Source organism: Monopterus albus, unplaced genomic scaffold, assembly GCF_001952655.1.
Source record: "Monopterus albus unplaced genomic scaffold, M_albus_1.0 scaffold6.1, whole genome shotgun sequence".
NCBI lineage: Eukaryota > Metazoa > Chordata > Actinopteri > Synbranchiformes > Synbranchidae > Monopterus > Monopterus albus.
Window position 1 is genome coordinate 7,140,189 of NW_018127886.1, and position 17,689 is coordinate 7,157,877.

A 17,689-nucleotide genomic window follows, 5' to 3' on the forward strand; every position below is an offset into this window, starting at 1 on the left:
AAGTGACCTGGATGTTTCTGTGTGTGTGTTATTTTCAGCACTTGTGTGTGTAGGCTGTTTGTCTTGGCAGAGAATTGACTGTTTTAGTCTTACACCATTCCCCCAGACCATAATGAGATAGCACAGATACAAACACACACCGACAGTCTCAAAGCTGCACAACGTCTTATGCATTTAAAATGCACAAGTGCACAGTAAAAAAAAACGAAAAACTGGGCATATAGTATAAGTGTACAAACACACCCAGATCATACGCACGCTCACACTCAGATGGGGCTTGAGATTCAATGACATTAACTTCAACAAAAAAAAACAAACAAGGGGGTGCTGACAGCTTAAGGATGACGAATCAGTGGACTAGAGGACCTCAGCAGAGAATGAGGTGGAGAACAGAAATCAGCTGGAATTAAGAGAAGAAATTCCAGATAGAGAGAGAATCAAGAGATAGAAGAAATAAGGAAGGAAAAAGGTTTGACTGGGTGACAAAATGGATAAATACGTTTACAAATTGACTTTAGTTCTAGACATTTCTATTGTCCAGTGTGTCTGATATAAAGAATTGTGTTTGCACAGCACGCTGATAGCCAGTGATTTGTAAGCAGATACAGCAGTACTTTTCTGCAAATGGTGGATTTTAGAATAAAAACCCACATGTGGTACAACTTTAAAGTGAATGACTAAAAAAACCACGCTATGCACAAAGCCCAGTGAAAATGAAAGGTTCCGAGATTTCGTTAAATATCGCTGACCATCTTAAATCAAGCATGAAAGTGTGTGTTATCATTCTGTGTGCTGGTGAGCTATGCATGTTCACTCAGACACATGTAAAAGTCATTCCAACCTGGTTTTGAACATTCAGAAAACTGCATGTGGATCAAATAAAAATGCAACCATCTCTCCTTATTTCCTGAGACCCGCTGAATGTGTCCGTGCTTATACTGTACAATTTAAGGTGTGTTTCTGACAAACTGTGCTGTGTCCATGTGACTCAGCATGTGTTATTGCACAAGTGAGTGTGTCTGTGTGCACGTACAAGACTTGCTGTGTGTGGGTGTGCATATTATTCTGTTTTTTTCTTACTGTGTTTTTTATCCTGCTGACTTCATTGTCATCATCTCCCCTGTGATCTCCGTTCTGCCGAAGACTCATCCTCCCAGTAACAATACTCCATTGTCTATTAGAGGAACAGACTTGTGGTGCTCACTGTAAGGACACTGAAATCAGTAGTAACATGAGCTCTTACTGTATGTCCTGTCGCCTTCCGGTCCCTTTTCTATACTGGAAAGTCAACGACATTTGGACTCACATTGGTCACGCCCAAGGAGCTTTGGCAGAGACAGCTTGGTGCTGTGGTGGTGTTGAAGTGAGTTGGCAGAGACAGCTTGGTGCTGTGGTGTTGTTGAAGTGAAAGGCAGTAGAAAGGCTGAAAACAAAAGGCTTTTTTGTCCACAGTGAGTCTGAGTTGTCAGATCACCCAGTCTAAGGATGTGGCCAGTGTTTGTTGGGTGAATAACTGGTGAATATTGAAGTAAGAAGCGCTGTGCTACTTTAATTTCTACAAACTGCAGTTTGATATAACATGGTGATGATAAAATGTTTTATCTTTTAATTTTGGAGACATTTTCACAGCTCAAAGTGCAAGTTTTTGTATTTAGTAATGTTTTTTAACATAAATCTTCTGTTTTGATTGAACATGCTGACAACTTTTGTTTTTACAAACAGTCTATTGTTGCTGCTGCTAAAGACATGAATCATATCACTTTCTGTGCAACTGTATTTTTTTTTTTCTTGATAAAAACACACCTGACACCAGGAACCAAATGGCAAGTCAAATGTCTACATGGTCTTTTACCAATTGTTTTCTGTTTGGAAAATTTGGATTTTTAAGTTTTTATTTGATAACAGTGTTGTCTACTTAGTGTTCCTTTATTACCCTGCTGGCTCCTCGGTACGGCCCTCAGCTAGGGTTGCGCTACACTGGGAACTGAGTGGGAAACTTGTCTCAACCTTGGCAATGGCACAGATCCTGCATTTCCTCTCTTCTCAGACAGTATCTTAGTTCTCAGACAAAATGCAGAGTTCAATGGAAGGGCAAATACGTTTGAAACACAGGCTGAAACTGAGCACAGCTCTTGTTCCATTTACATGTGGACAAAGGGACAGAGAAGGATAGGATTGACCTCTCGGTTAGTGGTATTAATACTGTAAGTCTAGGTTGGATCACTTATGTGACGAGACCTTTTGAACTTCTCTCCCTTCCTTTTTTCTCTCTGAGCAAAATAAGAGGTTATGGGCTCTTTAACTCTCGGCCTGAAGCTAAAATAGTGAACCCCGATGTAGGAAGAGCAATTAATGACTTCACATTCTGGTGAAATGTATTCTTAACATTTGTTTACTTGCTTCTGAGGAAGAGAAGAGTTAATGTGATGCATATTCTGTGGATATACGGAGGCTTTAAAGACACCCTGCGCTAATAAAATACATGTAACACTGTTTTTCTTTCTTCCCCAGCACATATTCACAATGGATCCTAAAAATGTGGAAAATGGACGAGGAAAAGTTCCTCATGACCCCAGCCTCCCCTTTGCCAGCACCTTCAGTGGTATGTGCCAAAAAATAGAAAATTGGATTAATGTGGAAAAGGAGCCAGTTATGTTAAGCAGTTGTTTTATTGAAATAACTGGGTTATAACAGATAACTGAGATGAAACCCAAATAGGTTGAACCAGCTGGTTTAATGAGAATTCTGTCAAAGTTCTATCCTTACCCCTTTGCTTGTGTGTAATAAGGTGAAGTTGAACCCACAGTGACAAAGCTGTCAAATTAGCACGGTCCTTTTCGCACCTTGGTAGTCTTCACCTGCCACATCAGATTATATGAAATGCCAAACTCAATCTGTTTTTACACATTTCACCTCTTTGCACAGACATCTGTTATGTTTCAAAATAATAACCTCAAGACGAGCAACTAGGGAAACCTTCTCTGGCTCGTCTAGGTTTAAACATTCTGGGTGTTTCCCTTTAAATGTCATTAAGTATTTAGTTTGTGAAATAGCACTGACATACAGTACACAATACCAGTGACAGTGTGTGTGTGTGTGTGTATGTTCTCTCTCTGCAGCTGGGTGATTTTCAGATCAGAATTTATTCAACAATGTATTGAAATTTCCATGGAAAATGTTAGAGGGAAACGTGCAGTAGTTAGGATCTCAGCAAAGACATGCAACAATGCCTTCTGTGTCAAAATACACAAGACCTTGTCATTACATAGTTTTATTTACTTGTGAGTGTTATACCACATGTTGAGATGACTGTATGTATGTCTGGTAAGGTCAGCTAGTGTGTGTGTGTGTGTGTGTGTGTGTGTGTGTGTGTGTGTGTGTGTGTGTGTGTGTGTGTGTGTGTGTGTGTTATTAAAGTTAAAAAGGAAGAAGAAGAAGCCTTCATTTACACCAGTGAGATCAGTGAAACAGTTTGTGGCCAGATGCAACTACTGAATGCCTGTGAAAAATTTTAAACAGGTGTGTTTGGAAAAACAAATACATCTATTGTGAAAAACTATCTCTGGTAATTCTTCAAGCTGTTTCCAAGCCAGCTGCTGTTGTTGTCATTGATGACAGACAACCCAGACTGCTAAAATGCCACTAGAAACATTCGGTATTTTATTTCTTCTTTGAGGAAAATTGGTTTCCTGAGTTGCTGAACCTGAAAGCAAGTCCACTGCTGGTGGGCTCAGCAGAGAATATATTGTAATGGATTTGTCATTTATCTCTACAAATCTCCTACAACTCATCATGTCTTGCTACCACCTGCCTCCCTGTAGGTGGGGAGTTGTACACAGGACTGACAGCAGATTTCCTGGGAAGAGACTCTGTGATCCTCAGGAGTATGGGAGGTCGCTCCACAATGAGGACGGAGACTGACGAGAAACTTCTTCATGGTAACACACAAATAACACAATTAATATATTATAATTTTATCACAGGCTAAAAGAAATCATCAGTTCCCAATAATTGGTTATTGTCAGAAAACTCATTTAGGCTCATCTTCCCAGTGAGATGTTAACTGATAACATAGCATGAAGCAAAAGTGCCATTTCTGTGATCACATGTTGATTAATATTCCTTTCTCAACATTTCAGGGTTCACTGTCCAGATAATCAGAGATCAGAAGTTTTCCCAGGCTGTGATAAAATATCAGTTAAACCCTTTAAATGTTTTAGAATTGCTTTAAGTCTAAATGGAACATAAAATGTCATTTTTAAAAGGCAGTACAATGTGTAAAATTGTATTATAAAAAATTCTGAGACATTATCATGAAAAACAAACTATTTATATTGCATTGACATTATCTGTCACCAGATCTGATTTTGCAGGGAATGTTTTGGACTGACTTATGGCACAAACAGACCTAAAAGTTTCTTGGGTGAAAGAGGATGAGAGCAGCAATTAAATGTTTATCCTCATCACTGCACATTAGGTAACTGGCGGGAACCATATGTAGTTTTAGTGTCAGAAAGCAACAGAACAAAAACTACTGTGCACTGACATACTACTTCATGCACCTGCGAGCCTTGTGGCACTTGTGTAAGTGAGGATATAGAACTGAAAGCTGCGGTACATTTTGTGTGGTCTACTGTGGCTTGGACTTTACCTCATTTCTATGTCACTTTGGACAAAAACACCTGACGAGATTAAATGTAAATGTAGGGTCTATGGAAAATCTGTAAAATTTTAGAAGCCCTATCAGTAGGAAAAACCCTGCCAGAGTACCAAAATGAGTTATTGTCTCTAAATTGATTACCCCTTTCTTTCATACTTATGCCCACCTCTTGCAGACCCCAAGTTCATCGCTGCCCACCTCATCCCAGACAACGATGACAGAGACAATGATAAAGTGTATTTCTTCTTTACTGAGAAGACCACAGAGGCAGAGGACAGGGAGGGGGCTATACACACACGTGTGGGACGAGTGTGTGCGGTAAGATACTCTTTATGTATAGGCATTATTTTGTGATTTACGTGATGATGGTTCTGTTAAGGCTGTGGCAGGTAAATTAACAACCCTGCACTGCAGTGACATAAGTGCAACCAGTTTACAAATACAATTACACTGAGATTTATGCTGGCACTAATATAGAATTATTTGTCCCGTTGAAAGCATTGAAACTTTTTATTAAAAAACTCAAAAGAAACTTGTCTTTCAAGAAAAATGTCCTCGCTTAAGGCCTTGGTTATTTCATTTAACCACTTTTATTGGCCAAGTGTGTTTGGCACACACAAGGAATTTGTCCTTGGTACAGAGGCTCTCCCTCATGGAGAGCATTAAACCAGCGCCATCTTGGCAGGACAAGACCCTTTATTAGTCCTGCAACTCATCTGTTCACACACCAATGTCAGCACTGACCTGACCATGGGGAGCAACATGTGGTTCAGTGTCTTGCTTAAGGACACGTCACCGTGTGGACTGAGGAGAACAGAAACTGAACCTCCAACCTTCCACTTAGGTGACAACCGCTCTACCTGCTGAGTCACAGCTGCCACCAGATGCATGTACATTGTAAATGAATGTGAGCTTTATTTTCACAGACTTTCCCATTGAGCAAGGAAGCATAAAATGCGAGACATAACAAACTAAAAATCCAATGCATGAGGAACTATGCACAGTAAGAAAGAAGACACAGAATATCCAGAAACAATTTTATTCAAGCAAATCACCCTGATTTGTTCAGTGTGTGCTTACAAAAGGACTTAGGACTAAAGCTTCCAGAGGTTTCTTAGAATTTAAGAGTGTTATGTGAGAACATTTCCTCATCCCATTTGGAGATCTGATCAGCTTTACTTTGTTGTAGTTGCACCTGGTTGGTGTCCACTTTTCACACCCACCCACCTAAAGCAGTTGTCAGATAAGAAGTGTCAGTGTAATACAGAACACAGATGATTTACAAATCACTATTTTCAGTTTTAATCAAGATTTTACATATCACCGCAACTTTTTCTGATTTTTGGGTCGTGGACAGATTGAGAAATTCTCTGTTGGCAGGTGTGGAGAGTGATGTGGGATAATCAGGTGTGCTGCACAATGCATGTCTGAGCATACAAACATCTGGTCCCAGCAGTGGTACATCTGCAGGGGCGTTTCACTAAAATAAGAGGTTGCCAAGCTGTGATCTGGGAGAATGTGAGGATCCTTTCTTGTTTCCTGGAAGATCCACTATGGGTCTTAAATATTGGGTCTGAGCCAGGCCTTTCATTGTCATGTATAGATTCCCACTGCCCCTGAAGTCCACTAGAAGAAGGTTATATGAGGATCACAAGGAGGAAAAAATAAGCTAGCAAGGGAGGATCATTTGATTTTGTGGCCTTTTTCTAGATTGTCACATACAAATGTCTGCATTAACTTCTCAAGACAGGAGGGTGGTGGTTTTAGGGATTTGCCCTGGGGCTTTCAAACATTTCCCTAAAAGACTGTGAAGGAATCATGACATTTAGAATAATGTGAATCCTTTCTCCTTTCAAAATGCACACAGCTGTCAAATTTCCCAACCATAATCCCCGTCTCCTCTCCATGCTCTCACATTCTTTCATGCATTGATTTGTCTTATAAAGCCATATGTGTGCTGTGTGCACCATGTGCAAGTATGCATAAAAAATACAAGCAAATACATGCTCTCACACACACAGCTGCAGAATTTCCTTAGAGACTGTTGGACAGTGCCATAAAGGTTTGCACAAACCTCTCAAACCAAACCCATAATCCATTCTGAGCTTTCCTCATCTCCATCTCTGTTCTCCTTCTGTCTCACCATCTGTCTTCCTACATACACATATTATAATATTTCCTCCTTAGCTCTCTTTTCCCCCCTTAGGCAAATCTGTTGTCATCACTGTTCCTGTGGTGGCTGTTGCCAAGAAGCCAATTATCACTGCTGATTTGTATCTCGCACACACACACACAGTCACACGCATATTCACAAAGAGACAGTGAAGGACAGACACATATGGACACAATCCCTTGGTATATACTGTATTGTGAGTCCAGGGACTATGCCTGCATAGGCTACATAATACAGGTTGCCACTGTATTATGTGTTGTGTCTAATAAGTACAAAAGCAGGTTCATACTTTTGAATTTATTTCAAAGGTCATTGTGCTGTAACTTTAAACCTGAAGATTTACATCCGCATCAGATGGACAGTGTAGGAATTGATCCATGTTATGCTTCATTGTCCTGAAATTGGGGGAAGGGGCTGAATTTTTACACTGATTGAGCCAACATGGATTTTGAACATGTTATGACATGTCATTGTTTCAATCCAAGTACAGAGCCAAATAAATAAGTAGCTGTGTTTTATAGCTGTAGGCATGTTTGTCTTTCCTCCCAGAATGATGTTGGAGGCCAGAGAGTCCTAGTGAACAAGTGGAGTACCTTCATCAAAGCTAGACTGATCTGCTCTGTACCAGGACCTCACGGCATAGACACACACTTCAACCAGCTGGGTGAGATACACGCAAACCCTTTTACACATGCACCAGCATTTCATGTCTACACACACTGGTTCACAAAACAAACGTGCTCACTGGCATCATCTGTCTTTCCATGTCAAACAGAGGATGTTTTCCTACTGAGGACCAAGGATGAGAAGAACCCAGATGTCTACGCAGTCTTCAGTACTATCAGGTAAACACATGTGGAGCACCATAGAATATGGGTGTACAGGTTCTCCACACTTTATGTACATGACATACATGTTATCTACTCTAGATTCTGCTGCACTTGGGAGTTTTAGTTTCTTAGTGTTTCTAAAAGAATTCAGTTGTTCGGCCAATGCTTGCCTCAGTGATTTACTTGTATCCCGCTTGGGTTAAAATGCTGCTCTAGAGGCTTCTCCGCTCACACAGAACAACTTAACCCCAGCTGAAAATCTTGTTTTTCTCGACCTCCACTTTAACTTCTCAACTTGCTGCAGTGAGGTACTGTGACATCAGCTGTTGGCTGGTTCACTCAGAAGGAGCAACAGATTAGAAACTAGTTAAAAACAGATTTTCAGATGGTATGAGCTTATTCATCAGGGATATTTACATTTTATGACTTCAGTGACTTATGTCTAATGCTATTATGGGTCTGTATAGTATGTACCAAAGGCTAAAATAAATCAACAGCTTTCTGTTTCTTAACTATTCCTTAAAGGTTCCTGTTTCTTGCCAGTATAACTGCATCTGCTCACATTTCTTGTCAAATGTTTTAATCCAAAAGATAAAATCACTGGCAGAGATATTCAGCTGTAATACTGTATACTTCTCCTCCACAGCAATGTGTTCCAGGGTTTTGCTGTGTGTGTTTACCATATGGCTGACATTAGAGAAGCCTTCAATGGACCCTTTGCTCATAAAGAAGGTCCTGACTACCGGTGGGGGGCCTATGAAGGCAAAGTCCCTTATCCAAGGCCAGGCGTGGTGAGTGATTATTCACAAAGTTTCTTACCTCTAACCCTGAATTCAATCAAATGTTTTAGTTTCCATCATACATGCTTCTGCTTAGCAATATGATAAGGAACAGTATATGCTGCACTGGCCTTCATGTGCGTCATACATTTCTCTAACACCTGGTGAACTCAGTTATATAAGCAAGCTAATAAATCGTATCAACAGTATCGGTTAGTGGATTTTTTAGAATGATTTACATTTTAATAAAGACAAGATTGAGAGGAACAGGTTCTAAAGACTAGACAGGAATGTATTGTAGTGTCAGCTGACTTTACTTCTAAAATGACAAAACTATGGCGACTTTAGCTGTGGTGGCGGTATACAGTACAGACCCTTCTCCTGGTTTTACATCCTGACTCCCAGTGGACCTCTGTCATGTTATTTCAACCACGTCACTCTAATTCAGATTTGTTATACACATAAACACGTGTGTAGGAGACACACATACAATCAATCATGTCACCCACCTCATTACCAGAGTGAAGGAGAGCGCACGGAGGCACAAGGAGCATGTATAATATGAGAACAGAGCAGATGCTTCTGTGGTTTCACTCGGCTGACTCCCTGATTAAAGGAATGTCTTGGCCTCAAACTGAGAGAAAGGGAAGGAGAAAATGGAGGAAGAGAGGGAATAGGTGATGAAGGGGTTAGGGGGCATGATAAAGAGGCTCAGGGAAGAAAGAGAGGGATGAGAAGATAGAGAGGGTCTGCTGATTCTGTCTCACTTGCACCATGACATTTAAGTTCTTTCTGTGTAACTACTGTATGTAAGAGCCATCGCGGCTCCTAAATCACCTGTCAAAACTCACTGGGGAATGGAAAATGAGAATTCAGTTTTGTCTTTGAAGAGTTTGTTTGAGAGACATTTGGTGGATGTGTCCTCCCTAGACATTCATCTTGGTTTGAAATATGACCATACATTATTTAAATATGTGTCATAATTCATCTTGTAGCAGACAAAATAATGGGATAGTATCTTTATTGCAGTTTAGCAGAGCTTCAGTAAACATTGGCATGAACTCATCATAATGTCTGAACTATTTTTCTGCTGGTCTCTGTCCATCCATCATCTGATGAGCCTCATGTTTGATACTTTAATATCCAGCTTTTGAGCCACTGCATTCTTTGGATTGGGGACTAATTTATCACCTTTTTATGATCTGTTTTATGTCAATAAGCTTTATTTAAAAATGTTGATGATTCAATTTAGGATTTGTGTTAATTTTTTCAGCATGATGGATTTCCGCAACGTTATGAAAACAAATCTATTGTGTTTGACATATAATGGGTTATATGTCAAGCCATTATTTGGTGATTTAAATCTTTTATTCTTAGTGCGGATGAGTAAATCCACAGTCAGAGAGGCTGATGTAGAAATGAGGGAAGTAAACTTCCAGGACTGAACCACAGTTAATCTAATTTTTCTCCTCTAGATCTGTTCGTTATTCTTGACCAGTTACTTATATTTCTTATAATACAGTCCAGTACAGGAGGGCTCACACGATGCATAATGCACTTAACACAAATACACAGCAAAACACAGTCACACAGACAGGTGTTTGCCAAATACGCTCACCCCTTCTTCTTGCCAGTAATTGTCACCTGGCTCTGAGTTCGAGATTGAAAGTAGCTGACCTGCTGCAGCAAAGTTTGGACAAGTTGAGAACAGACCTGGGAGCTGTTCCAGTTTAGGCTTGAGTGGAAAATTGAGATACTGAGATATTAAAGATGTGTATTGGGAACCTCACAAATATGAGTGTGTACAAAAGATGCACCTTATTATTTTTTTAATCGTACTGTTAACAAATTTCTATTTTTGGGGGGAGGAGCATTGGAAGTTTTCATGTTAGGGTATTGAGTTTCGATTTGCTTACACATTACATACCTTCTGCAGTAAGCTGTAATTGATGCCATTAGGAAACTGTATACAGAACTGTATTCGGGACAATGTATTGTTCTAAATCACTAATTTATGCATGTTTTCATTGAAACCTCCCTGCACAGTTCAAGTCCCCTTTATGAAATTGAACCCAGATTATTACAAGGCTATTGTGTGGATCGGTTACTGTTGTGATAAGCAGGAGTAACAGTATTTCTACCATATGGAAATACAGTCTGGAAAAGCGATGTCAAGCTATGTGATTTATTTAAATAACAAGTGATCAACATTGGCTGTTCTCTCATGAATCTTTTCTGTGTAAGAGAATTGTTTTCAGTTAGTTTTCTCCCCATTCACAGCCTTAATTTGTGATATTTTCAAAGCTGTTGGCCTCATGACTTTGACTCATGCTTTTATTTTAGTTACTCGCAGCTGCAGTGTTACTTTTCTTAACTGATGGAACTTCTCGTCCTTGTCTTTGTCATCCGAAACCGCTGCTTCATGAGATTATTAGTTTGTCAGTTTAGCTTCTCCTTAGGCTCTCAAGTTATTTGAAGATATAACCCTATCTTTGCTCCTGCCTTACTTACCTTTTGTATTCTTATATGAGGTAATCATTCACTTGCACAGAGCAGTAGTAAAGCATTATTAAACGAGTCTTGTACAATTTAGTTCCGATCAGTCTAATCTGATCTTGCCTGGCTGGAGTTTTCCAGTGCACTGTCAACTGACACACCAGAAATCAACCCCAAAAGTTCCCTTTTTATTGCTGGGTTTTGAATATCCATTGGACGATTAATTCTAGATTGGAGATGTGAAGTCTTAAATTAGATAAAATGGTACAGGAGTGACAGGAGAAAGGATTTGCCTTCTACTTGTAATCAAGGACCAGACAAAGGAGCCATCACTTAGGATGGTTTTGGCTATCCAGCACTGATAATAGAAAGGTCAAAGGTTAAGGTCAACATGTTTATTTGTCATATGCACAGTTAGGAAATGTGTTTTCCTGTACAATGAAATTCTTACTTTGCCGTCCACATGAATGCCACACAATACAAGGGAAATATAAAGTAGATGAGCAATAACACAAATCTAAATAGGCAGTAAAATGACAAATCTAAGGCACTTTAAAGCAGCAAGTGAAGGGAGCAAATAAAAATACAAGAACACAATAGAATAGAACCAGGTACTTCTGCACAGAACAATTGACTTTCCTTTTTACCCAGAGTTGCATTAAACAGTTGCATACTTAAAAAATGGCTGTACATGACAAAGATTTTGGATAACTGAAATTGAATCACTAATCTAAATCCTAAGCAAATTCAGTGGTCTTAGAGTTCATATAAATATCTTCGTTTGGGCTGTGTTCAGTCTTCTTAATTAGTGGAGTGATATCTCAATATACCAGCACATTTTCTTATTTTCTGCAGTGACACAAAAATTTAGTTTTTCCTAGTAGCAAACTTTGCTTCAAACACGTAACTGTGGTTTTCAACTTTCATCCAGTGTTTTCAGGAACAACTAAACTGCTGATGAGGACTTTTTGAATTTAATATAATAATTAGGCCATGGCACACTTCCACTAGTAGAAAATGGTTTGGAATGCAGTGTAAAACTGGAAAATGTCCAGAATGTTTCCTTAAAACTATCCTTTTGTTTATCTATCCTTGCATTTTACCAAAACAGATGTTCTAAAAGTGTTCTCTTTGACATCTCTTTCTCACCCATCCCTCCATATCTTCAGTGCCCCAGTAAAATCACCAACCAGCCTGGCAGAGAGTTTGGAAGCACGAAGGATTTCCCTGATTCAGTGCTGCACTTTGCCCGCAACCATCCACTGATGTGGCGGCCAGTGTATCCCGCTCTGCGCCAACCTGTTCTTGTCAAGACCAACATTCCTTACAAGCTGAAACAAATCGTGGTGGACCGTGTCGAGGCAGAGGACGGGCAGTATGATGTCATGTTTATTGGCACAGGTACTGTAAGACAAGGAGATTTCTTTTCAAACTCAGAAGCTTGTACTGTGTACTTTTTCAAACTGGGTGCTCAATTGACAACCTTGGTTTTGTCTGTAGGTAAAATGGTGAATTTGTTTGTGGTCCTAAAGGTGACACTTTATATATCTCTGTGGAAAAACTGGATTATTGAGGCAGAACAAGAGCATGGGATAAAATGAACACATTTTACAGCACATCTCCTTGTCTTTTAGACGTTGGTACAGTGTTGAAGGTCATTGCCCTGCACAGTGGAAACAGTCTAGAGACAGAGGAGGTCACACTGGAGGAACTACGCATCTTTAAAGTAAGTTTTTTTTTTTATCTGGCTGTCTCTCTGCTTCCTCTTCAGTCCTTTTTTTTAATTATTACACAGCAGAGCATGTCTTTTTTAAAATTCCTTTAAAACCTTTCCACGCATTGTGGGATACCTGAGGTCAGTTATTTTCATCATTTCAGGTGCCAGCTCCAATTACATCAATGGAGATATCCGTGAAAAGAGTAAGTTGATATGACTGTAATTACTACTTTTGATAAAACCTGCTTCTTTCTTCATCATGCCTAGATTCCTGTTTCCTCTTACAGCAAGCCCTGTATATAGGCTCTCCAGCAGGCGTGGCACAGGTGAAACTGCATCGCTGTGAGACCTATGGGAAAGCCTGTGCTGAGTGCTGCCTGGCCAGAGACCCTTATTGTGCCTGGGATGGATCATCCTGTGCACGATACATGCCCAACAGCAAACGTCGCTACCGCAGGCAGGACATCAGGCATGGAAACGCGGTGCTACAGTGTATGGATCAGAATCTGAGTGGTAAGTGTGACAACATACAGTAACCTTGACTACCAGTTTTCTGTTGTGCCCATTTTTTTTTTTTGTGCATGACTGCTTCTTGTGATGTTTTTGTGGCAACCTGATGTTGATGGCAAGATTCCAGGAAGGCATTGCACCCAGCCAAGAAATAGTCTACCTCATAACCTACCTGTCAAACCACTTCATTTAGGTTTTGTATGGATTAAACAAGTAACACATTAGATCTTGTTACCTTTGGACAGAGCTCACAGGCTTTATGCTAGGCTAAGATACTGTTGTCTTATCTTAGAAGTGGAAATTAAAAATAAAAAAGGAAAAGGAAAGCTGGAAAATGAGGTTTAAACATACAAAGATGAAACATTTGACTTTATACTACTTTTATCTTATATCTGAATGACTGGCACTTCCTAGAGAATTTCTTAGTTTTACAGTTAATGCATGTTTTTATTGTAGCACCGTCCACTTATCTGATTACACAGGTTATGTGTCATATATTTGCTTGTTCACAAGAACAATGTTACAAACAAATCAAAGCATAATCTGTCTGCCGCTATTTTGAATAGAGAATGTTTTTGTGAAACTACCATCTCTGCTGTGCACCCATGTTGAGGAAATGCTTAGTTCATACAGTATACTGTATCTATACACAAATGAAAAATGCAAAATGACACTCAAAAAAAAGGAAAACTGATTAATGTTGTATTAAAACTATTAGAAAACACTTTACTTATCTATAACAAACTGACAGACATAAATGCACTCAGTATTCACATGGTTCATTGTGTTATTCGAGTACTTTGATAGTACTAGCTACTGACTGGTGTCTGTAAGAAGACTCTAATCCCTAATGGAGGTTTCATCCTCTGCTGTGGCAGAATGAGTTTTCATTTTCATTCTTTCACAATCTTTCTACTTTGCTCTCTTTCAACCAGAAGACCTTGATATGACAGAGGACAGGATGGTGTATGGGACCGAGAACAACAGTACCTTCCTGGAGTGTGTTCCTCGCTCTCCCCAAGCTACTGTGACCTGGCTTGTCCAACACAACGACCACAAGGAAGAAGTAAGCAAAATAGCTATCAGATCAAAACCTAGATCACGGTTACAAAGTACTTTCTTATTCTAATACTTGTACAATTTTGGGGTCGATGGGATGAGTCTTCTGGCAAACAGTGGCCTCAGTAACTGCCTTTAAAGGTGAGGTTTGTGTGTGAGTTTGGCATTTGGTTGACACATTTGACAGCCATTTGACATATGGTTGAAATTAAACTGTTGTATTTCAAAGGAAAATGCCCAGCCACCCTCGTACCCTTTGATAAACACTAAATTCTTTGCTAACCTTAGGCCACATGCCACTAAAAACTAAAGTGCCACTTTTAAGATTATATTGTCCTGTGTGACCACATGCAGTCATTTTTCATCTGTTTGAGTTTATGTTTCTCCAGGCATAGCTGAGGGCCTCAGTCAGCCATGCAAGTATTAAAGTATTACCACCCCTCTCCATTTCCCTGTAAATAAACATTTGGCTGTTACTCTAGCTGATGAGGCTGCCATACTTCTGTTGGCACCAAAAGATGGTTACGTGGAAGCCTAGGTGTGGAATAAATGAGCTAGGTAGAAACGAAAGGAAATGGAGAGGTACAAATACCTAGAGTAGAGGAGTAAAGAAAGCTGGGGTGGATTTTGGTAAGAAGAAGGAGAATGAGAGAAAAGGGAAGGCAAAGAATTTTAAAATTTTACTGTACATATAGTGGATTTATAATCTTTGCATGTAAAGTATAATCAAAGGCTTTGGACCATTTACTGTATATACACTAAAGGAGCAAATTTCCTAACTACACATGCAGTCATTTATACATCACAATGTGTAAGTAAGCATCAAATTAATTAATTTAGTTTGAACTTTACTTGGCTCACAATTTTGTTTGCATTGCTTAGTCAATTTAAAATTTGTTGTTGATTTTAAGTATAAAACACAATTCTGTGCTTTTTCCCCCTTTGTATTGCATTGCTGTGGTGTGACCAGAAAATCACATTTCAATTTAAACCAGACATATGCTTAATTTAAAACAAAGCTACATGTTGTTTTTATGGTAAAGTTCAAGTGAGTGGTTAAACATGTTGAGTCTGAGTTTTCAGTGTGTTTCACTCATGCATGTCCATCAGCATCCCCCCACATCCCTCTTTTCAGTCCCTGCACCCTTTCCCCCCTGCATCAGTGATGCAAAATCTTAATACAGTGTGTTGTTCTGTAATATATGTTATAAGTTAGACACATTCTCTCTCTGCATTCCTTAGGTGAAGCTAGATGATCGTGTGATGGCCACAGAGCAGGGGCTTCTGTTTCGTCGTCTCTTCCGCCAGGATGAAGGTGTGTATATCTGTCACTCTAGAGAGCATGGCTTCACACAGAATCTGGTCCGTTTCACCCTTGAAGTCTTTCAAGGGGAGACCGTGGACGAGCTCATGGCACGTGACAACGCTGGCTTCTCTGAATCATTCAAAGACCGGTCTACAGGAAGCTACAGGGTCTGGATGCCTTGTAGTGCTTACAGCAGGAGTGGCTCATCAGGCCAAATAGGCCAACCACGCACATGGTACAAGGATATCATGCAGCTGATTGGGCCGTCGAACTTGCCGCATGTGGAGGAGTACTGTGAGAGGATGTGGTGCAATGACAAGCTGAGGAGGAAACACAAGAGCATGCTGGAGAAATACCGCCAGGCGCAGGAGAGCACCAGGAAAGTTCGTAGCAAGAATTCCGGCGAGCGCAACCGGATGCCGCGGGATGTGATGGCAAGGAAGGAATAATGGAGAAGCAAAAGAGGAGGGATAAAAGAAAGAGGATAAAGGGACAAAGATTACAGTGCAGGACAAGATGAATGGGGTACTATTAAGACTAGCATCAACTCCCAGTAGTTAAACTTTTGGTGTTTGGATTTGCAGATATGAGGTAGATGAGAAAAGTTTTTCTGCTTTGGCCGACCATCACACCTAACAGACTGGATTTTGTGAAATCACTGTCAGTGGCAGGAATTGTACATGTAAGGGATTGGTTTTGACTGTGGCCCAAAAAGGAAGTGTTTAGATGTCTGGGAAGATGGCAAAAAATGGACTGCTACTGAACTGAGCAGGCTGATGTTGATGAAATGATGTTGGCATTGGTAAGAGACTGGTAGGAGACAAGAGACAATGTGTCAGATGTACTCCGAGGATTCATTTTTATATCTTGATTACCAAGGATGCCCTCCTCTATCAACTTTGCCCATGTAAACTTATACTGCTATTACTGACAACCACTGCTTCGATTTCATCACAACATGTAAGCCAATCTTTATTGAGAAAGGCTCCAAAACTTCACAAATCTCAGATTTATACATATGCATGCTGTGGATTGACATTACCGATAGCACACCCTGTCGCTTTTTGCAGCCTCGTTGACTCTTTGAACAGTTTGTATTGGCTCATATCACTGTGTTAACCATTTCATGTAGCATCAAGCTAGGCTAGTTTTTCATGTAGAAAATACATGCTACATGCAAATTTGAGTTATAGGAACATTCTATTTGCATGCTTTGCATCTTTATGCTACAAAATAGCAAATTTGTCAAATGCAGCTACATTTTCTTTCCATTACTTTTTCTTAGGTGGTCACATGTCACACAATGAAATCACTGGATTTATGGCCTTATCACACTGTATTTAACTGGTCTGTGTCTTGCCCTGTTCTGAACTTTCAGCTATAAAATGTTCATGTGTGACATAACTGTCTTTAAAATATATTTCTTAGAGGCATATGAAACTAATGAAGCACACAGGCTTAGACGCTGTCTACATCACACTCACAGACACACAGTCTCTTATATAAACTGAAATCCCACTCACCCGTCACACTGAATGCATAAGCTCGTCTAACTGAAACTGGAAGCTACCATGAGACGACTGTTGATGGTTCAACGGATTAAAGGCACATTGATTTATTTTTACTGCTGTGGGTTGAACTCTCCATTAAACACCATCCAGAGATCAAAATCCTTTCTCATGACACTTAATTGGATATATCACAGAGGCTTTTGCATACTGGACCACCTTTTGGAACATATGCACTGGTTACAGTCGATCTTCATTAGTCTCTTCCTTGGGAATCCTTAGGCAACTCAGCTTCACAAATCTGGCAGTAAATATATAGAATAATTTTTCATTTACTTTAGTAGTAACCATGTTTTTAAGTTTAAAAAATAAAAGAAAAATATCCATGTATCATTTGCTTTTCTGTGCCCAAAGTAACACCTTTGAGGTGATTTTTTTTTGTCTGCCTAACAGTTAAAAACCAAAAGATCTTCAGTTATAATGATGAAAATCAGAAAAAAGACACAATGTATTACATCAGAAACCAATGAATGTTTCAGCTTTTAAAATAATAAAGATAAGTAACTTCCTCTGGCCTTGTCTTGAAGGTCCAGTGGAGAGCTGTGGAAGTGACTGCTACATTGTAGTTCACTCATTAAACACTGAAAACAA

General features: G+C 39.7%; 1 protein-coding gene across 2 annotated transcripts in view; it reads left to right on the forward strand.

Moving 5' to 3' along the window:
* sema3bl (sema domain, immunoglobulin domain (Ig), short basic domain, secreted, (semaphorin) 3bl) overlaps positions 1-17,426 on the forward strand; it is a 53,602-nt gene extending 36,176 nt beyond the window's left edge. Inside the window, exons 5-16 of one of the 2 annotated variants that reach the window (XM_020618232.1) lie at positions 2,512-2,602; positions 3,822-3,938; positions 4,836-4,978; positions 7,383-7,497; positions 7,609-7,678; positions 8,310-8,454; positions 12,108-12,339; positions 12,573-12,664; positions 12,817-12,858; positions 12,943-13,168; positions 14,104-14,231; positions 15,467-17,426. In XM_020618232.1, the coding sequence (XP_020473888.1) occupies positions 2,512-2,602; positions 3,822-3,938; positions 4,836-4,978; positions 7,383-7,497; positions 7,609-7,678; positions 8,310-8,454; positions 12,108-12,339; positions 12,573-12,664; positions 12,817-12,858; positions 12,943-13,168; positions 14,104-14,231; positions 15,467-15,979 (1,914 nt within the window). In that variant the 3' untranslated portion in view covers positions 15,980-17,426. Of the gene's footprint in view, positions 1-2,511; positions 2,603-3,821; positions 3,939-4,835; positions 4,979-7,382; positions 7,498-7,608; positions 7,679-8,309; positions 8,455-12,107; positions 12,340-12,572; positions 12,665-12,816; positions 12,859-12,942; positions 13,169-14,100; positions 14,232-15,466 lie in introns of both variants that reach the window. The other variant, XM_020618223.1, reaches the window with a different exon arrangement.
* Positions 17,427-17,689: the final 263 nt, after the last annotated feature.